We start from the raw sequence: 22,213 nt of genomic DNA on the forward strand, positions 1-22,213 counted from the left end.
TAGATCAGTGACATGAAATTAAAACTAACATTGACCAGTGACATGAAATAAAACTAATCAAATTAAAATAAAATAAATATCACTATAAAACTAACTAGTTAGACCCATGACATGAACTAACATTAAAAAATACCACTACAAAACTAAGAGTGAGATGAGATCAAAACATTAAAAAAACTCCATGATAAAACTTAAAAATAACCAATGAAGAACTAACTTGCTATATCATCAAATTTAACATTAGAGACACTACAAATTCAAATATTGAATTGTTTGAATAATAAATCAAAAATAAATAATATTTTTTTATCGTGTCATAGTTAGTTCATTTGAAATGTTGTTGTGTCCACTGACATCATTATTGTTTTAAAATGTATTTAATATGTTTAATATCAAAAGTTTGGGTTTCCGTTTGACGCACCGTTATTTCAAATCAAAAACTGACCAAATACAAATTGAAAATTGAAAAAATAAGTAGACAATAGTGCGATTCAGCGACATAACAAAATTATTAAAAATAAATTAATAAATAAATTAAATTACTCATGCATAAATAAAAGCAAATGAGCAGAGGTCAAACAAACCAGGTCTAATCATGGAGTACGGTAGATTTACTACTCTGGATCAGTACAGATGGTTTTTGTGTTGACATACTTCAAAGATGTTCAATTCAGATTTAAATACTGTGAAAAGTGGTTTGTATTTTGTTAATCTGCATTTTTGGATTCATTATAATTTTTTTACCAAATAAAAAAAAAGAAAGAGTTTGGGTTTCCGTGTTACCAAAACCAGGAGCCAATCAGGTGAGAGCCCTCGGTGTGACAGTTGGCGTCCGCGCATGCGCAGAGCTCCTTCCTTTCTGGCAGCAACAACAACAGTCAGCGCAGACCAGCGGCTCCTCTTCACTCTCAGCGGCAGCATCACCGTCGTCCTCGCCGGCTCCGGCGGTGGCAGAGAGGATGGTCCAGCGGGAAAGCCACCGAGGCTGCGAGTGACAGCGATCAGGACGATGGCCCTCGACGTTCGCCGGCTCCCGAGTGTGCGACCAGTGACCGAGTGAAACGACCGTGTGAGTAAAACGGTGATTTCGGTGTTGTCCCCGCCGGAGGTAGTTGAGGCTAACGCGACGCGCTAACCTGACACGGGCGGTGTTGCTAGCTTCGGTACCCGCAGGAAGGTGGGCTTCTCCCGGGGTGGGAACGTTCTCCCACGGGCGCACAGGAGAAGCGGCGGCAACACCCGAGGTGAAGCGGGTTTTTTTTTATGGGCAGCGCTTCGCCCAGCGGTGGCTGTCCAGCTGGTTTGCTCATTCACTGGCGCTGACAGTATGTGTTGAACAAAGGAGCTTTAACCCGAGGGGCCGCATGGACAGAAACACACAGAGAGAAGTCGGCTGCAGTTTGTTTTGTGCTCCATTTCACGCTGACACACTTCTTCGGGGATAACCACACGAGGTCTGACCTGGATGCTGAGCTCACACACGGTGACCCAGCTAATTAAATGCCGGGGTAAGTTGCGCTGTGGTTCATTAATGTGCCTCTCGCCGGACTCGGACTCTCCCACATAAGTTTGATGTCTCTTCTGACAACCTGACTTTGTCCCTCCAGCAGCAGCAGCAGCAGCTCGATCCACCCATACTGCTGGTTAAGCTGTTAATGTTTATCAGCTGACCGCAAGTTCTGATGTGAACAATGACAGCACAGTGGCTGGCTTTTGTCTCAGAGACATGCTGCACTCATAGTAATGCACTGTATTTATATGGCACCTTTTAAAGCAACACAGTTACATGCTGCTTTACAAGGTAAAAGTGAAGACAACTGGAAACGATCGAAGGCAACCTGAAGATCACACAGTTTGAGAGCACAGACACAAAATGTTTGACTGTTACTGTAAAAACCAAATAGAATAAAACATTACAAAATTATTTAGATAGACTCTAAGTAAAAAATCTAAACTAACACTCAGTGTAGTGCATACATCCACCAAGGCCCAACAGTCCCCCTTGTGAAACATATTTAAATTCAATAGATCCAGATTTGTATTTGGATCTGCAGAGTTATCCGTCCAGTCGTTGCTTACAAATTAACAGACGGGTGAAATCATTCAATCATTACCTTCTTGGCAGAGGTAATGATTAAAGTAGTCAGTTATATCAAAACTAGATTAAAACCTGAGAAATCACACCCTAAAAAAACGTGTTTTTCAGAGTTATTTAAAAGATGGTATGGCGTTTGATTGACAGATCTCCTCGGGGAGATTGTTTCAGACAGCAGGTTCCCTGACAGAAAGGGCGGTGTCACCTTTGGTCCTCAGACGGGACTGTGGAATGACATGTGGCGTCTTGGCTCAGGTTATGACCGGGCACACATGGTATCAAAATAACTGAAATGTGCTTTCCAGAACAGACCAATGCGCTGATAGCACCAGAGTAGGGACTGTTGATTTGACTCTTGAGGCTTTGGAGCTGAAATGCTATGTTCTTGTTTGGATTTCTTTCAGTAAAGTCTGCGATCAATCATTGCTGTATCTGTAACCTATCTCAGAGCTGAGATGCTCATCAGTACAATATTATTATCTTAGTGTGACAGGCTCTCCCCATTGCAGGACTGCAACCAATGACTGTTTTCAACAATGTTTTAATTGTTTAAAATTTTATCTTTTTGTGATTTTGGTCATTGATGAAAAACTGCCAAACACTCCCAAGATCAATCTTCACAAAAGTGTGGAGTTGCTGTTTCTTTGTTCTTATATCACAGCAAACAGGAAATAGTTGTGTTTTAGAGCGCTTCCCAAACAGAACAAGATTTTCTCTTCTGCTTTAGGAAGTTGCGATGGCCCTTTTTCACATTTTTCTGTTATTTCATGCACTAAATTAATTAGTGAAAAATAAATATTAGATTTATCTAAGTTACTAATTGCAGCCCTAGTCTGTTTTTGATTGGAAAACAGTGAGGTAAAAGTGTGTTTGTTTCAGATTGTTTTCCTGACAAGTCGTTAATCCATTACTAATCTTTTGGTTGAACCCCAGTCACACTTAAATTACACCATAAATGTCCATATTTTTTGTAAGAGAATGTGTTGCGTGATCTTGTCATAATGTATATTGCTGTCTGCATTAGAAATAGGTGCCATGACTTTAGACTTTTTACGCAGGAATCCTCAGACAAGATTTCCAGACAGGATTTAAGTGTTCAGTGCAAAGAGTTAAGTGGTTGTGAGAAATAGAATAACAAAAACCCAGTGGCTGTGGTTGAAAAGAATGTCCCCTTGTTGGGACTTTTCCACGAGCTTGTTGGAAAGTGTCATGAAAGTGAAGGAGACTTTATGAGGACTTAGACTCGACAGCTGCGATGCTAAGAAAATCAGACTGTTCTCACACCGGGCCTCTTTTTAAACCAACTGTATTTATGATACATGTAAGATAAGTACAGTGACAAACTCAATACTGTAGGATAACAGTTCAAGTCAGGTTTCATGTCCTAAACAGATTCACACCATCTAAGCCTGGACTTTTTAAACTGGATACATTTAATCATCATTTGCTTAAAGGAAACGAAAAGAAAATAGATGTTGAAAATTATAACAAACATGATTTAAACATTGGAATGATGTTAAATTAATAAAAAACATAAAACTTGAGTCATTAAAATAATAATTGAATTAATTAAGGAATTGTGCTGGAGGCCAGAGTAATGTGAGTATATGTCACTCATGACTTTTTCATATACATTTGTTAAATGGGGTTAGTGAAACGTTGATGCATCGTATTAATTAATAAGGTGACAATACTGTGAACAAGAAATTGCTCTTCAACATTACTCATTACTATATTAATGGATTTGAAGCTAAAGGAAATAATACAGGAAGAAGCGAAGCTCTTTTTCCTAGCATTTAGAGACCTGCCAGTCATTTCGCTCAGTGAGCAACTTTCCTAAGCACAAAATAATTATTGACGTTAGCCAACATGACACTAAATTGTCCTGCTGATCGTGGTCGCGCTTCATTCTCCGCTTCATCTTCATTAATGTTTATTTCGAGGTTTGAGTAGCATTACTGCAACCTAGTGGACTGGAGTTGCCACACACTATTCGTGTACTCATGTTCCATTCGGGGGGGAGTCAAGTGCGATGTCTCGTGGTAAAATTTCTGGTTCAGTCTGGTGTTTGGCTTGAAACCAAACCGGTATGGACATTTTTAAACTGGCACAACACCAGTCCAGACTTCCTGTCCTTATTTGGTACGAGAGACAGAAAGAGAGGCAGAGATGCACAGAGGAGTGAAGTGAACTGGAAGTAAACCAGTGTGACCAAAACAGAGAAACAAGCAGACAGACTGACCTATTAACTATAGTAAACTCCCGTCAGCACCACCACCACCCCTCCAGATATACACAAACACACGCACACACAAGATCCAGTCCACTACATCCATCACAGGAGCACAACTCACAAAATATTGGCTATTATTTGTCAGTGGTGGCAGCTACTGTGTGACCCGTATGTCTTCCTCTGTCAGTGTGTGTTTTCCCCTGTCTGTCACTGCATAGAAATGGGAGGCAGACGAGGGGAGGCAGCCAGCCGCGTTATTCAAATGTTCTCCAGCCCGGCCAGCCAGTGGCCAACTGTAGCCGGGGCTAAAAGAGGCTCTTTGTGAGGGCCAGACAGATGGCCATAGAATGAAGACTGTAATGATACTCTCAACGGCCCAATACACACACACACGCAGGCACATCCACTGACTCACCTCATTACAGGGTGTAATGGTGTGTGTGTGTTTTAAAGACATATGTGCATGTATGTTTGTGCGTGTGAGAGAGAAGGAAAGACAGAGAGGTGGGAAGGAAACGAAGCAGAACATATTGACAAAGATGGCGATTATGGACGATACATGACAGGAGAGAGTGCGAGTTTGTGTGTTTGTTTAACACCTGTTTCTTTTTACTGCACTGTTTTCACTTTAGTGTCGCATTTGTTATTACCTCAGCCGAGGAGATTGTGTTTTTCACCCCTTTACGTTTGTTTGTTTGTTTTTCCGTGAGTACGATTATGCAAAAGCTACTGTTTGGATTACCACTAAACCTGATGGTTGAGGTATGGGTCAAGTAGGAACTCATAACATTTTGGTTCAGATCTTTATCAGGGGGCGGATCCAGAATTTTGTCACTGTCTTTAACATGCAAGATAGGGTGTTTTTTTAGTTGTTGACATTTTCACCTATTTCTGGGGAATAATTAATGCGCTCGGGAGTGTTGTTTTGTGGTATAAATAATGCTTATCGTGTCATTTTAGTGAGTTAAATTCACAGGGAGATGATGAAAAGATGGTGATAACTTACAGGAGGTTTATAAGCTGTTGCTAGGCAGGTAAACTCAGCTGCAGCAACCATAGCTGTGATTCTTGTGATTCTTTGGTTTAGCACCTGGGAGGCAAAGTAAAACTGGTTTTGGCCCCGGTGTGTTAGTGCCGCACGGCTTCACACATTCACACTCGTATCTTCAGTGATACAGTACGTCTAAACTCTTAACTCAAACCCTTACTGAACTCACAGTGGCCAGCTGAGGTAATATTGACCATGCTTTTCATTGACTGACGACCAAATCGATGGCTTGGATACCATTAACTTTCCTCTCTGGCCTGCCGGCTGTATAATTATCTCTGTGTCTTTCTCCCCCTCTATTTTTGGTAAGATAACATCCTTGCTGCAGCACATCAACTGATCGATGGATGGACTGATTGATTGAGCCTCTCTCTCTCCTTCCACCTCCCTCCCTGCTTCTCCAGCTCCAATCTTCTGTGTTGTTATTTTCATTTTTTCTCCTTTTTCATACCTTCATTTTTTCCCTCATTATTTCAATTCTTTCCTCTTCTTGTTTTTTGCCTCTCCACCTTTCTTTTCCTCTAATCAATCTTACCCTCTCTCTCTCACTTGCAGGGCAGGATAACGCTGAACCATGTTGCTCTAAGTTGTCACCTGTGGTGAACGGGGGAGGAGGAAGAAGAGGAGGAGGAGGAGGAGGGAGACGTAGGCAGGCAGGCAGGCAGACGGGCATCTGCCACAGCTCCCTTTAGGCGGCCTTTCGCAAGCTTGAAGCCATGGGCAACACAGCCACCAAGTTCCGCAAGGCCCTGGTGGGTGGCGACGAGGCCCTGGCCTGGCAGCTGTATGAGGGCAACCCTCAGTTCAGGGATGGCCTGGACCCAAACGCATCGTATGGAGAGCAGTACCAGCACAACACGGCCCTGCACTACGTCTGCCGCCACGCCATGACACGTCTGCTCAGGTAATACTCGTGGCTTTTTTCTTTTTTTTCTGGGTTTGGCTTTGTTGGAGAATTCAATTGAATCATTCTTGAGGCCCTGGTTTATAATGTTGTTATGCAGTTGTCTAATACAGTTACAAAGGCAGTGAGTCATATTAAATTGAATAATACTTAGCAGAATGTCAGCTTTCAGAGTCACCATTTTTGTAATTGGGTTTTTAGGGCAAATAAGGCAACTTGCTATAATGATGCACAAGAAGGCCGGTTGCTTATATTGTTAATGTAAATGATGTTCAAGGCAAAAATAGTTTATTAGTCACAGGGAACAGTGGCAGTTGCACCATCACTTGTACTCTTTTACACCAATATTAACAGGTATACTATACGCAGTCTTTTTAAATGTGAGTAAATCTCAAAAGGCAATTGATTCCTGTCCCTTTGCCAGTAGAAGAGCTGTCTCCCCCAGTGAGTCATGTTAAACATCGCAAACACGCCCAAAACCATCGTTTCGGAAACCTGGCCCTCTTGCCAGTGCTGCATCTTGTACGAAATCGCTGTTGCACATTGTTTCCAAAATGTAAAAAAACAAGTACACAAAAATGTTAATGGCCATTTACGCGCCAACAACCGGAAGTTCAATGCATGTGTCACTCTGGAAAAGGTGCACTGTCCAGAAATAAAATGTGGAGTAAGATGTGGGAACCCTTTGAAACAGAGCAGGTCAGACTAAAGAGTAATGACACACACACACACACACACACACACACACACACACACACACACACACACACACACACACACACACACACACACACACACACACACACACACACACACACACACACACACACACACACACACACACACACACACACACACACACACACACACACACACACACACAAACAAACCCAAACCAACATACTCTTCCTTGGAAAATGTCATGAGAGGAGCTATATAGGAGTGTAACATAACCGTAAAGAAAAGGGTCAATCTGAAAAACATATGGAGGGCAAGACATCAGTGTGTCGTTTTACCCCCTGCGGGGATAATTAAGCTGCTGGCCATGACCAAGACAGCTGATTCAGTGACTCAATAGCCGTCCTCACCTCCTCCTCTCTGTTGCCCTTTCTTTCCATGATCAGAAGAGGAGGGGTGTGTCAGAGGAAGCTGTTTTGAAAAGGCCAGTCAATTATATGTGCATCTGCATGTGCGTACATGTGCGTATGTGTTCTGAGGAGGGAGAGAGGGCAACTGTGACTCCACATCTGCTTAATGTGACCAAGTCCGTGGATATAACGCAGTGAATCAATTGGTGTGCTATTTGTGTCCCTTCCCACTAACCTATAATGGGTCAGAGACGTGCTGAATGTAGCTCTCAGTCGCTGATAAGCATCAAGAGGAAATGCTCCTTTGTTCCAACTGCTCAATTGGACAGAGGCAGGCAGAGAGACGACGGAGAAATCTCAGACAAAATAAAGACTCACAAAGATCGTGCGTGGGCTGCTGGATGCAGAGTCTTGTTTTCCAGATTATTTTTAACATGTATCTGCCTCATGTTTATTTCTCTCTCTTCCAGTCATCTCTGTGGGCTGGATTGGCTTGTAATCCCATGAGATGTGCAAATTGGGAAATAAGAAGTAGATCTATTACTGGGGGAAATGGGTGTAGTTCAGGAAGTGTTGTCCTTCCCCCACAAAAAGTGATTACACAGTATTAAAAACATGTAAATAGCAAAGTTATTAAATTTATTCTTCCCAGTACAGCTTCTTATTCCCTTTTTTATTTACCCCTTAAATGTTTTGTGTTTCTCCTCTGAGATTTCCTGCCATTGTCAAATCATTGCACCGTGTGAACAGTTTCAGTGCTCGACTGTTGCAGCACAACGTGACAACCCCTCGCCTGTTGTTTCTCGTAGACAGATATTAGCCATCCATCCTGAACAGGCAGCTTTGTGAGTGGGTCTGTGTGTGTGCGCGTGTGTTTGTGGGGTCGTAGGGGTTGTTCAGTTGTAGTTAAGTGATTATTGCTGTGAGGGTAAATTAGCGGTGGCTTGTGGTAGACAGGATAAGAAGGTCATGAGTGCAAGAGCAGGACAACGGTGGGAGAATAGGCTGAAGCGCGGCACAATGAGGCAACAATCAGACCCACTTTCATAAGTGGCCGCTGCTGATTCCAAATGTGATTTACAACATTTAGTAATGGATTCAACGAGTGGAAATCCAATGTCATCCTATTAGTTTTCCTTTTTTGTAGTAATTTGCATTTGTTCATGTTATAGAAACATTTTTTTCTCTGCATGTTAACATACAAAACTGCCATGACATAGAGTAAGACAAAGGAAAAGCACATTGTAGAGGAGGTGGGAAAATTAAATAAAGGATCGAATGGAAATAAAGGAAAAAGAGGAACTTGAAGGGGGAGAAACAGAATAGGTGGGGCCAAATTATAAAAAGTGGAAAAGCTAATTAGCAAATGGAGGTTTTGAAAGACAAAGAGCAGAGAGGAAACTGCAACCACAGCTGGGCTCCCAGTGCAACTGGCACATCCATCACCATCAGGGTGTGTTTGTGTGTATGTGTGTGTTCGCGTCCGCCAGCCAGCATGTCCATTATCTCAGAGATGTTAAACAGAAATAGTCAATATTCTGCCATCTTTCTTCTCTCCCCCCCCTCTCTGGCTTTCTTGCTCCCCACTGACATTCATCTCACAGTCCACCTCACTTTCATTATCCATCTTCTTCTTCCTCCTCCACATCGTTGTGTAGCTGTTTTTTAGACCTGCGTCGAACTCAGGATAATCTTCTGAAATTATGGGGAGGGGCCGGATGTGAGAACACAAATCTGCAGAATTTTTACAGAATACACTGCCAATATACAACAGACACAGAACAGAAAAAAAACTAAAGAAAATACTAACATCTCAGGATGAAAAAGAGGTGCTTTACACATAGAAGACGGAAATACAACAAGATGAAAGAGCGTTTAGTGATGAGAGCCAATGCTGGTGTCGATGTGCCGGGAAAAAAAAACATACGTTTTACGTCTCTTTACTTTTTTCCTCCACTTTGTCCAGCTTACTTTGGTTCAACTACCCTTCTTTCTTGCCTGCATTTTGTAGGTCGTTCCTGTTCAGCAAAGAGGGGAACCCCAACAAGCGTAACGTGCACAATGAGACGTGCCTCCATGTGTTGTGCCAAGGGCCGCAGATCCTACTGCTGCCAGAGGGAGCGCTGTCACCACGACTGGCCCGGCCACAGAGGGACGAGCAGCGCCGTGCAGACTGCTTGCAGGTACAAACTCCAGCGTACACACTTGCGTGTTGCTTTGTAAAAAGTTGTATCGTATAACGTCATTGCTTTCATTCAAGTTGACATCCAAGTAATGTTGTGTGCGTGTATTTGTGGGTTTCCCCCCCTGTCAGATGATCCTCAGCTGGACCGGAGCCAGGCTGGAGGGAGGCCAGTACGAGAAAGCCAATGTCAATGCCACCGACAACCACCACAGCACCTGTCTGCACTACGCTGCGGCTGCAGGCATGAAGAGCTGTGTGGAGGTGAGCGAAAGTGCTCTGAAATTCAAACCCACATTAGGACGAGTAATCGTTTTCTGTGCGGCAGATCTGTCTCTGTTTTCTTTAGGATTGGATTTGGCAAAAGATTTTACAGCCAGTGAAGGAAGTAGGCTGAGCATTATGTCTGTCTTTGTGTTGTGAGCATCTGTTTTGTGTTACATTACTGTCAGACCCAAGTAGTGCTTCCTCGCTTGTTTTAGATTTTACAGCTTTTGAATTGGGGAGAAAATCTGCATCTTGAATTAAAAAACAATGAAGCTCGGTCTGGGGAAAAACAACCCACATAACCCCCTTTTTCACCATTAAAAAAAGTGAACAAGTTTCTTTTCCATTCTACGTTCTCTTCTTTCATTGTTTGTGCAACCTTTCATAAAGTGTGTGTTTACTCCTCTTTCTTCTTGTACACCTTTTTCACCCTCTTAACTTTTGGAGGGTTGTTGTATTGATTGTATATCGTTGCATTTGCTCACCTTCGCTTTCTGTCTTTCCTGGCCTTGTCATTTTTCTTTTCTTCCCTCTTCTTAAAATGTTGCCTCCCCATCTCTGTTTTCTGCCATCACATCTTTTTTTACACTTTCTCTCTTCCCCTTCCCTTTTATTTTTCTCTAATGTCTTTTGTTCTCTCTCTCCTCTCCCTCCTTATCCCTTCCTCTAGCTGCTAATCCAGAGCGAGGCAGACCTTTTTGTGGAGGACGAGGACAAGCTGACGCCGTGTGACCACGCCGAGCGGCATCACCACACTGAGCTGGCCCTCAGCCTGGAGTCGCAGATGGTTTTTTCCTCCTCTACAGCTCAGCAGTCAAACACAAACTCACATGGTGAAACCAACCTGCTGCAATTCAAGGAGGTGAGACAACAGTTACGAGATCTGGAGGGGGAGTTTCCTGTTGGCGTGACTTTTATAATGAATGTGTTATTTCTATGCTTTTTAATCACAAATCTTAGTAAGTCAGCCACTTAATTTTGTTTTTATATATATTTTAGATATAAGCACCAAAGTAACACAACAACAAGCACACACACAGAAGCGTAAGGAAGAAACATGAGAATAAAAAGCTACATGCAGGTACTTCCCACAGACCCACACTCAAGAGCTGCAATGATGAGACTTAGTAAAAATACTGAATATTTTCTGGTTCCAGCTTCTCAAATATGAGGATGTGGAGCTTGACTGTCATTCCTGGTTGTTGGCGGCATTTCTAATATCATTTTGAAGTTTCGTAGACTAAATAATGACTCAATTAATCCAGAAAGTAAGCAACAGATTAAGAGATATGTCACCAAATCGTCAATAAACAACCATTTTGTTCTCATAAACTTCTCTCTTCATATGTCAAAACTGGTTCTTACAAATATAGTAACATGAGAACGCACACACCTCGTGTTTCTCATGGTCGTAGTTAAGCAGGGAGCACCAGCACATTTGTGGAGCAGTGGCTGATGCCAATTGATAGCAGTTTGATGTTTTCATCCTGCAGCCAAAACTATGCTAATATTTAAACTCTTTCACACCATGACCTCCCCATGATCACTGACTCACATCCTGGCCCTTTTCATTTTTCTCATGTTTTCACTTTCACTATCAAAACACGAAACACATCTCATACTTCTCCTACTTTTCTTGTGTTTGTTTGGTATCTTTTTCTTCTCAACTGTTTTTTAGTTCTTCTCATAATTACCTTCCTTCTGACATAGTTTTTCTCCTCTCTCTTGCTCCTGTCCATTCAGCCTTACGAGGGACTCAAGCTTCAGGACCTGCGCAGGCTGAAGGACATGCTTATCGTGGAGACGGCAGACATGCTGCAAGCCCCCCTCTTCACCGCCGAGGCCCTGCTCCGAGCACATGGTGCGTTTGTCTTTTAGAGAAAGTTGATGTTCTTAAACCACTTCCCTAAACCACACACCACTGTGGTTTCAATATTTATAAAAAAAAATCTTCCCTGTCTAAACTTGTGTGTAACGTCCTCCCTCTGCCAGACTGGGACAGAGAAAAGCTTCTGGAGGCCTGGATGTCAGATGCCGAGGGCTGCTGTCAGCGCTCTGGTGTGGCCATGCCCACCCCACCGCCGAGCGGCTACAACGCCTGGGACACCCTGCCCTCACCCCGCACCCCTAGGACCCCGCGCTCGCCCCTCACGCTCACCTTGACTTCTCCCACCGACAGCTGCCTCACACCTGGGGAGGAAGGCCTGGCTACGGTGAGACACAGAGTGATGTCAAATGGCTACATTTTTAAGTGGCATCTATGTTTATGTTACTCCTCAAAGATGTTTTTCGTTTAGTTTATTATTTAGGGATTGTGGGGAAGGTTGTGGTGACAGGATTGTTAAAAATCATAGATACCATGTGGTTAGATCTCAGTCTCATAATCTCCCGTTTATTTGAATGGGAGCCATGTGTTATAGAATAGACTGAATAGACAGACGAGTGTAAAGACACCACAAACCTCTAATAAAAATCTTTCAGTCTAGTTAACGTTTAGACATAATGCCAAGCGTCTCACTTGTCTGATTACAGGAAGTTAATGTCTAATCTTAAAAGCGCAAAAGAAGGTCATCGGTCATCTTTCCAGCGAATTCCTCTGTCTGCTCTTTGTTGTTGCGCATTACCGCCTGTTGTCTACTTTTTCCATTGAGGCAGGTTTAATTACACATCCAGTACTTTGTACACCCTCAGTTAATTTGTCTGCCTGCTAAACCTGGCTATGGTTTAACTCTCAAACTTTCAAGATGTTCAGACATCAAGCTGTTAGGCTGCTTCTACCAGAACACTTAGAACATAAAGGACATGCAGGTGTATTTCAAGTAAAACATGGGATTATTTAGATGGAAATTACTTTATCCTGTCTCGCACTGTCGCAGTCTGTTTTATTTTCTCCTTCCCCTGTGAATAATGATGGAGGTGACATTGCAAAATGGAATATATATCATTTTTATAGGTGTTATTATGCCATTACATAATGTAAATCGTGTTATTTGTCTCTCTTGTCTCCCTGCAGTGTGGAATCTGTCTCTGCTCTATCTCAGTCTTTGAGGACCCAGTGGACATGTCCTGTGGACATGAGTTCTGCAGAGCCTGCTGGGAGGGGTACGGTCTTCTGTGTTTGTTTGTGCATGGGAATATTCCTGCGTCCTTCAGTGTGTTACCGTACGTCTGCAGTTGCGTGCAGTTTTCTTAAATGTGTGTTTTTCTCTCAGGTTCCTCAACGTGAAGATTCAGGAGGGTGATGCACACAATATTTTCTGCCCGGCGTACGAGTGTTACCAGTTGGTGCCCGTGCATGTGATAGAGAGTGTGGTTTCCAGAGAGATGGACCAGCGGTACCTACAGTTCGACATTAAGGTAGAAACACAACCCCTTGCCCCTCGCCTAACTTCTTGCTACATATTTGTATGAAATTCGTTTTTTCTCCTTGCCCAATCACATCTGCTGTTGCGGTCCTTCCATTTGTCCTCCTTCACTTCTTTTGCATTATTCTGTTCGCTCTCTTTCCATTTTTCCCAGGCATTTGTGGAGAACAATCCTGCCATCCGCTGGTGTCCTGCAGCGCGTTGTGAGCGAGCAGTGAGGCTCACCCGGCCGGGCCCCGGGGACAGTGACCCTCACAGCTTCCCCCTTCTTCCCTCCCCAGCTGTCGATTGTGGCAAGGGTCACCTCTTCTGCTGGTACGCTTTATGATGCTGTTAAGAGCTGTAAACTAGGGATGTCACGAGAACCGATACTTCGGTACCATGTCGATGCCAAAATTCTAAAAACATAACGCAGTTTTTGCACTCGAGTATATAGGTGTGTGTGAGTGAGTGTTAGTACATTGCGTGTGCGATCTCTGCTGTTTTCTTTCAGTCATTGAGCTGTACCTGATAACTGAAATCTCATAATGTTAATAGTCTTTTCTTTTTATTTATTACTTGAAGGCTACATAGCCAATGGTTTTTTTTGTTGTTTTTTGCATTGGTATCGAATTGGGTGGTATTCATGGTATTGGTATCGACTACAACAATTTTGGTTTTGTGACATCCCTACTGTATACACACGTTTCTCAGTTATGATGCCCACAAAGTCATCTCTTTATATAAACACTTAAAACATATATCAATGACAGTGTTACTGATGTGTCACTAAGCAAAGCCAGACACACGCCTCTCTTGTTCAAATATAAGGAAATATAATATGCCAGTCATCCACTTTATCCTTCTTCTCTATTTACAACTTCTCCTGTTTACAGGGAGTGCCTTGGCGAGGCCCACGAGCCATGTGACTGTCACATGTGGAGGAACTGGCTCCAGAAAGTCACAGAGATGAAGCCTGAGGAGTGTGAGTCTGTCCTTCTTATTGTTTGTCTTCCCAGGAGTTGTTCGTGTTGCCAGTGATCATTTGAGCTGTGTCTCAGTGAGCCAGCCCCACAGTTAACAGCAGCTGTCAGAGCTGCCTAACAGGATGTGTCTGATTTATATTTACAACATAATGGCAGGTGTTCAGGTCAGTGATATTTGCCAAATGTGTGGGTGTGTGCCGGAGGGCGTATCTGCAGGGCAGGTGTTGGACAATTGAGCTTTAGCGGAGCTGTGTTTGTGTTTGTGTGTACTGTCCACAGTGGCAGGTGTGAGCGAGGCCTATGAGGATGCTGCAAACTGTCTGTGGCTGTTGACCAACTCCAAACCATGTGCCAACTGCAAGTCGCCCATTCAGAAGAATGAGGGCTGCAATCATATGCAGTGTGCCAAGGTATATGCACTAAGCTCTTTGTCAGCTGCAAACATGTGTGAACATTTGTTTAGATAGTTCTGTTCACTAACTGTTAACATTTCCAATATTTTATCATTCTGTGCACCGTGTTTGATTATGATTACTACAATATCTTCTCTCTCTCACTCTCTCTGTAGTGTAAGTATGATTTCTGTTGGATCTGTCTGGAGGAGTGGAAGAAGCACAGCTCGTCAACAGGAGGCTACTATCGCTGCACTCGCTATGAAGTCATCCAACAGCTAGAGGAGCAGTCCAAGGAGATGACTGTAGAGGTACAAACACACACACACACACACACACACACACACACACACACACACACACACACACACAGAATACACACTCAGATGATCACATAAATCCCTCACATGCACATGAAATATAATCAACGTACACATTTCCACCTGCAACATCTTTGCCATCCCCTGTCACATGATGAGGAACATGTTCATAACCCCAACAGCATTACATACACAAATAAGTTAATATGACCAACAGCATTTAAAGATTTAATATGGAACAATTCTTCATTAAAATGTATAAAAAAACAAGAGACATGTGTTGTACTATTTGTTTTGTTGACTTGTCTACTCACATTATCCAAAATGTTTCCAACAATGTTCCAACCTGGAGAAATCCCCAATTGTATTCCAGGTAACGGGATATTTCACTTTGGTCGCCTGTTAATTGCTTCATACCCGCCTTACCCGTGGCTTTGCCCGTCCCCCAAAAATAAATAACACACTGCTAACCAGTTGGCTGTTTTGTTCTTCTACTTGTTTGCATTGTATCACTTGATGAGTGTTAATGTGACTAAATGTAACAGGAATAAAACTGTGAAACATTACCTCATCTGCGCCTGAGTCACGTCAGGTCAATTTTTATCTGCAATGGTGGGGAAGACAACCACGACATCATCCAATAGGTCTTTTGTTATTGTTCCGATTGAGAGACCCCTAATGGCCGCAGTTAAATATTGTACATTTAATACTCTCACGTACTTACAAACCCTAACTTGATTTTGTTACAGGCAGAAAAGAAGCACAAAAGTTTTCAGGAGCTCGACCGTTTCATGCACTATTACACTCGCTTCAAGAACCATGAACACAGTTATAAGGTAACTCTCTCTTCACGCTCACATGCACAATTTTGTAATGGTTAAGAGCTGTTTGGATTTTCTAAAGCACTTGTTAATGGACACCTCTGAATATCATGATCATTGCATATCAGACGTCTCCTCTCTCTCCATTAGTTGGAGCAGAAGCTGCTGAAAACGGCGAAAGAGAAGATGGAGCAGCTGAGCAGAGCCTTCATTTGCCGTAAGCTTCTCCTACACTGACCTCATCCTGTGGTTGGGAAGAGCTGTGTCAAAATAAATGTAATCATTATTACATTGCTCTCCTCCTCGACGATGCATCCAGTCGTAATGATAAGTGTGCGTTTGTGTGGTTATTTTCTGGTGCAGGTGAAGGCACTCCTCCAGACACGCGGTTCATCGAGGACGGTGTGTGCGAGCTGCTGAAGACGCGGCGCGTGCTGAAGTGCTCTTACCCATACGGCTTCTTCCTGCAGCCAGGCAGCACCCAGAAAGAGATATTTGAGCTCATGCAGGTGATCTAGAAAGATGCCTGTTGATTTGTTTTTGTACTTGTATGTTTTTTTTGACATAGTAGATGACAGGTCAGGGTGTCAACAACATCTTTCTCATCTTCTGGGGATGGTTAATTTCCAAGAAAAAATTACAGAAGCTTGACAAGATGTTGAGATACTTTACTGGCACCTTTCAGAAAGTTACCAACAAATATGAAATGTTTTTATGCATATTGGGTAAATAGATAATTTGTCTTCAGACATTTTGGGCAGAGCAACTTCCTTTATGGCCATTTTTCAAAAGAGCGGTGTAATATGTAATGCAAATACCTTTTCTTTGCTTAAATGAAAGATATATATTGTTCCTTATCAGACCGATCTGGAGATGGTGGTGGAGGATCTGGCGCAGAAGGTGAACCGGCCTTACCTGAGGACACCGTGCCATAAGATAATCAGTGCAGCCCGGCTGGTCCAGCAGAAGAGGCAGGAATTCCTGGCATCTGTGGCCCGTGGCGTGGCTCCCAACGACTCTCCTGAGCTTCCCCGCAGGAAGTGAGGACAAACATGATCATACATAAACAAAATGTGTTTTTTCTTTGCTCAGGTTAAGAAATTCACAGAAGAGAGGAATTTAGGAGACAAAGTAGGGTTATAAATACCTAATAAGAAAAGTTTGTGTTTGCTTTTCTTTCAGCTACCCTGGAGGATCATGGGACTGGGAGTACCTGGGCTTTGCCTCTCCTGAGGTAAATGGAGAATCTCACACCACACACTAAAACACTGCCTTTACATTTTACTAGCATAATTCTACTTTCTAAAAAAAACATGCCAGTACAGTTGGTGACGTATTTCTTCATGAGGTCATATAATGCATGAATATGGCTGCGTCTGACTTATTTTGCGTATGTTTTAAGATGGGGAGTCGTCACTCTGTACTGGGAGCGGATCCAAGAGAGAGACAGTCACAGGTAACGCACCGTCATTTTCCTGGCATTTTGTGCATGTGCATGGACTGAATTCTGATTTGCAACACAGCTGCTTGGAGCTGCTTTAGTAGTAACCCACTTTGAATCCCTCTCTGCAGGATTATGCTGACATTCAGTACCGTCGTAGACACAGGCCGCGGCGCAGAGGAGACATGCTGAGTCTGCACAACCTCAGAAGCAACAGTAACACACCAGAGACCAGTAGGAGAAGTGACAACACAGGTCTGGAAAACGGATCGTTTCATGTTCTTATATAGACACATTTATTATTAAAAAGTGTATATATACTGCACAGGAAACATTTACACATGCATGGTACCATATACATCGGATTTTTTTACAGCAGTGTATTTGTGTGGACATGGCATCAGAGTCCAACTCCATTCCCTGCCTCATTTATAAATTCTGACTGACCAGACAACCAGCTAATGGGATTTGAATTTATTACTCCATGAATCATGTCTGTCAAACGCACACAGGCATTAATGACTGGGATCAATTGGCGGTCAAGCCACAAAACAGTGGTGCTGTTTTAACGCAACATTTTCTGTTCCAGAAGCTCCAGAGAGGAGCGAGGGACGTAGGAGAGTGCTGGGCTCGCTGGATGAAGACGACCCGAACATCCTCCTGGCCATCCAGCTGTCGCTGCAGGATTCCCGCAGAGAGCGAGGCCTGGAGGGAGCGCTGGATGGGCGGCCGGAGCTGGAGCGTGCCCTGGACAGAGGACAGGAGAGGAGGTCGGGTCCGGTGGGAGACCTGGGAGAGGTTGCGTTGCACTCCCTCAACACTGACGGTCCTCTTGGAGCCAGGCGCTCGTCCTTCCCCGCCTCTCTCCTCGATCCTCCTCGGCCCCCTCACAGGACAGACTCCACCTCCCAGGCTCCCATGTCCATCCCCCTCCCGCCCCCGCCTCCCTCTCTCTGCGCAGAGCTGCTGGAGTTGGGAGACAGCCTTATGAAACTGGGGAACATAACCACTCCTTATGACCTAAACACACACACGCAGGAACAGCTCTGCTCGCACCACACATACAACCACAGCGCTCTCATTGCTCCCTACACCACTGAACCTGCTTACAGCGACTGCAGCCATAGACAAGACCATATCACCATCACAAACCCTCGCTATGACGGCAAAGATCAGAGTTACTGCCACTCCAGTGCTTATTTGGCTGACACTGAACACACTGCCTCCTGCGCACTAGAACGCTCCCAAATCCCAACACAAAACCCCGCCCTTCCTTGTGCATATAACCGGGAACACGCAGCCACCTACGACAGCACGCCGAAACCCGACAGCTCTTACAACCCCTGCCCAGAACACAGTAGCTCTTACACTCAGGAGCGGCCCGCTGCCTATGTTCTTGAGCGCCCATCCAAAACAGACCCCCAGGACCCTGCCCAGTTGTGCCTCCCGTCTCCAGAGCTTGAGCCGGAGCTGCTGCTTTCACCAGTGATCCCCCCGGGGGGCCCTTTCACCCCCAGCGATCCTCAGAGTCTGGAGGCCCTGGACCCCACAGCCAGTGCCCAGCTGCTGGACAACATCATGGCCTGGTTCAACAACAACATCAACCCGCAGAACAACCCCCAGAGCCTGGCCCTCATCCCCTCCCCGCCCACCACAGAGACCGAGTCCTCCCCTGACACACACACTGAGACTGACAGCCAGACCTCCAGGGGCGTGACCCCTGCCCCGATCTGGCAGCCCCTGGAGGGCGAGCCAGAAGCGGACGGAGAGTCGGTGAGTCCTTATTTTGGTGCTGGCGGGGCGGAGGCCCCGAAGGCATTGAGGCCGAGCACTCTGGAGCTGGAACACAGAGAGGCTGGAATGGAGGGTGTACATGAAGGGTGTGTGGCGGACCTGTCGCTGGACGAAGCGCGCACACACCCATGCTCACACTCCCAACGTGGAATCAGCCCCGCACACACTGCCCCTCCCACAGAGACAGACTTAGATCTCGTTCTTCAGCTGGAGGTGGACCAATCCCCTGAGGAGTGGGAGGAGCAAGTGCACCTGGTGTGATGGAGTAAAGAGAAAGTTGAATTAAATAGAGGAAGATAGAGATGAGAGAGTGATGAAAGTAAAAGACGAAAGAAAATCATCATAGAGAGCGAAGCACTAATGGAAGAACACATTGGTCAGAGAGGCCTCACTGAAAGATGCTGGTCTTAGCAGGTTGAGTGTTTACTGTATGTAATATACTGTATCTAAAGAGGACATGAAGCCCTGCAGACTCTGTCCAGTAAAGATGATGTCATACGCAATTTGATTTATAATTATTATTATTTTTTAAGTGCTTTTGTCTGTTTTGAAAACAGACAAACTATTCTTTGAAACCGAGTGTTTAAAACAGACTACATCAATGGAGAGCTACTGATATCACACATAAGACATAAAATGCTGCACATGTTTTTTTTAATTTCTTATTTTTATTTATTCCCCACCAACTGTATTTGTCTCCTCAGTTTGTTCAGGGTGAAGTCTTGGTGCTGCTGAAAATCCAAACTTGCCTTGTTAACACTCACACTTCATTACACACACACACACACACACACACACACACACACACACACACACACACACACACACACACACACACACTGACCGAACCACAAGCTTTTTCAGAGCCCCAAGAGCCAAAACACAGTGATACCTGTAACCTTGGAGCTTGTTAGCGTACTGTACAATCAGAGGGGCCTAATTCAGAGTTCTGGACCTTCACGCACACTGTGCCTGCTTTACGAGAGCCAACACACTACTGATCTTTGCTGTTCGGGAGGCCGCGCAAGAACCACGATACGCCCGTCTGCTTGGTGAACTTCACTCTGGTGCGACAGGCTTTATCTGTATGTTGTGATGGTATCAATTCTTTTGTAATACTCGAGATGGTCACAGAGGGTGAATTGTCTTGTCCCTCTGCACTGCAGGGTCAGGGGTCGCTCTGAGCTTCAGAGCAGCAGTAGGAATTCGTTGTCTTGCTCAAAAGAACCGCAGCATCATGGGTGCTTGTTTCCAGGGGGGGATTAATCGCCTTTATTTTTCCTGCTCGGTGCAGCATCCTGCTACTCATTCCACAAACTTCTGTCTTTATCAGAGAGGAGCTTTCATCCATATTAATATTTCTGTATTTTAGCTGCTTTGGCTCAGTTTTCAAAACACAAAATGCTTTATGGGTACACAATAAAAAGATTCTCATCAGTGTTGCATTTTTAAATATATCTATCATATGTCCTTTAATGCTGTAAAACATTCACTAAATTTAGAACTATTAAAAAACATGTCGGAGAATAATTACATCAAAAAAATGATTAAACATCTATTAAACAATTCTGTTAAAATGTTAATACATATGAAGAAGTCTGGAGTCAGACTTAACACAACAGTTAACTGCATTCTTTCAATTTGTTTAATTTAAACCAGAATGTTTCCAAACTCCTCCAAATTCCTGAGAAGCGTCACATTAAACCACAACATGTTCAAGGTTAGAATGTATGAGTTTGTTTTCACATTGAATCTGAGCTTTAGCAGCTAAAATGCTGTAAATAAAAATACTTCAAGTGTTTCTGACTGCAGACGGTTGCTGTTTCTCTCATATCTTTCCCACTACTGACGGCGAGTAGAGTGCTGTTGTTAGTTGGCAGATCCGTTGGGATTTTACTGTAATTTATCCATTTTTATTCCTTATGACGGAGATGAAATCTCTTCCAGTTGAGACCAGAGTCGTTGGGTCCGTGTGCCTTTTCGGTTGTTAATCGTATTTGTTTTATTTGTCTGTATTTATTCGTGTCATTACTTTTTAAAAGGAGTTGCTAATGAACGTAAATGGAGGACACACCACTCTGGCTGTTGCCACAAATACACTGAGGTTCTTGATGCACATTAGTATTGTTTGTCCTTTGCGCCCTGATTTATCTGACTCGACTTCATCCCCAGAGAGAACAGGTTCATGTTTCGACCAATTTATTTATTCAGAAATGTTTTTGAGGCTCTATTAATGAATTCATTGCTTAATTATTCACCTATTTGAGTTTCCACGATCATTAACAACCACTTTATCTGAATGTTGCTCAAGTCTAGTCGCCCTCTGATTACTTCTTCAAACGTGATGTAGAACTCTGACTCCTGGCTGGTCATTCAGACGTTATCTTTAAACATTATCGCCCCACATTGATGTTTACAAGAGAATTGAACACTGCCTTTTGCGTTGAGATATGATATGGTGCTTTGGGGACTGGGATGGTAATATTAATGGAGTGTTTTTAATTATAATCTGGTGGCATGAAAAAAAAAAAAAAATCAAATCCTGTCCAAGAGGAAAGAAATCTGACTTGTTGAAATTCCTCGCTCTACGTTACCCAGACACACGTGACATGCAATCATGGATGCATCACTTATAACTGATCATGTGCTTGAGGCTTGTTTTTAAGTGGAATCCTCCACAGAAAAGAATGTTCTCTGCTCTGTGTGGAACATTAAGCTGTGAAGGTGCTGGAACAGGGCGTAGGTTCTGATGGAGACGTTTCATGAAGCCTCCGGAGACGTTGGTGTTGCCGCCAACGTCTCAGACTCTTTTCACTGCTCAACAACAGGACTGATTTTCGGTTGCATGGTGCTACGGAGGAAGCACAGAGTCTGGGGTCTTTTTAATTTGCACACGCATGCTGTTGATGCATTGCACTAATCCAGTGCTGACAGGCAAGATGTGGAGAACTGACGAGTGATGCTTTTATTATTATTATTATTATTATAATATTCTTTTTTTTGTTTTCCTTATTAGAGTTGGATTCATGGCCTCAGGGGAATGGTCCTGTGCCATTTTGTAATCCATATATAATTTGTCTATTTTAATGGTCCATTAATGAACAACATCAGACTTCAACAATGAAATAAAAAATGAAATTTGCACTCTCATTGATAATACTTGATACATTCCCAGTCGGTCCATGAGAGCGGTTTGATGTGTGGCCAAAAACTGTAAATGAAAGTGTCAGTGCAAAGTTAACTCTCAATAAAAAAGAACTGAAAGCGTGTCGCTACGAGTTCGGTGTCAAGTTGTCTG

General features: G+C 43.6%; 1 protein-coding gene across 3 annotated transcripts; it reads left to right on the plus strand.

Moving 5' to 3' along the window:
• Positions 1-853: 853 nt before the first annotated feature.
• Positions 854-22,186, plus strand: LOC118124374 (ankyrin repeat and IBR domain-containing protein 1). 3 transcript variants are annotated; one of them, XM_035182054.2, is made up of 22 exons: positions 854-1,508; positions 5,932-6,280; positions 9,380-9,551; positions 9,683-9,814; positions 10,488-10,679; positions 11,561-11,678; positions 11,810-12,030; positions 12,831-12,919; positions 13,030-13,174; positions 13,337-13,497; positions 14,058-14,146; positions 14,427-14,557; positions 14,716-14,850; positions 15,212-15,232; positions 15,609-15,695; positions 15,831-15,897; positions 16,044-16,189; positions 16,542-16,720; positions 16,863-16,914; positions 17,083-17,136; positions 17,253-17,376; positions 17,711-22,186. In XM_035182054.2, the coding sequence occupies exons 2-22, from the start codon at positions 6,093-6,095 to the stop codon at positions 19,174-19,176; spliced, it is 3,969 nt and encodes a 1,322-aa protein (XP_035037945.1). In that variant the 5' UTR covers positions 854-1,508; positions 5,932-6,092; the 3' UTR covers positions 19,177-22,186. The 3 variants fall into 3 exon arrangements, with proteins under 3 accessions (XP_035037945.1, XP_035037943.1, XP_035037946.1); XM_035182052.2 differs by having other exon boundaries at positions 854-1,069; XM_035182055.2 differs by lacking the exon at positions 15,212-15,232 and having other exon boundaries at positions 854-1,069.
• Positions 22,187-22,213: the final 27 nt, after the last annotated feature.

Source organism: Hippoglossus stenolepis, chromosome 17, assembly GCF_022539355.2.
Source record: "Hippoglossus stenolepis isolate QCI-W04-F060 chromosome 17, HSTE1.2, whole genome shotgun sequence".
Lineage (NCBI taxonomy): Eukaryota > Metazoa > Chordata > Actinopteri > Pleuronectiformes > Pleuronectidae > Hippoglossus > Hippoglossus stenolepis.

Excerpts from the sequence above, each read along its gene's own strand:
- LOC118124374 (XM_035182054.2), top strand. The coding sequence starts at position 6,093 with ATGGGCAACACAGCCACCAAGTTCCGCAAGGCCCTGGTGGGTGGCGAC. Across the intron at positions 12,920-13,029 it reads TGCAGAGCCTGCTGGGAGGG|GTTCCTCAACGTGAAGATTC; the intron begins GTACGGTCTTCT and ends TTTTTCTCTCAG. Across the intron at positions 16,915-17,082 it reads TGGGCTTTGCCTCTCCTGAG|ATGGGGAGTCGTCACTCTGT; the intron begins GTAAATGGAGAA and ends GTATGTTTTAAG.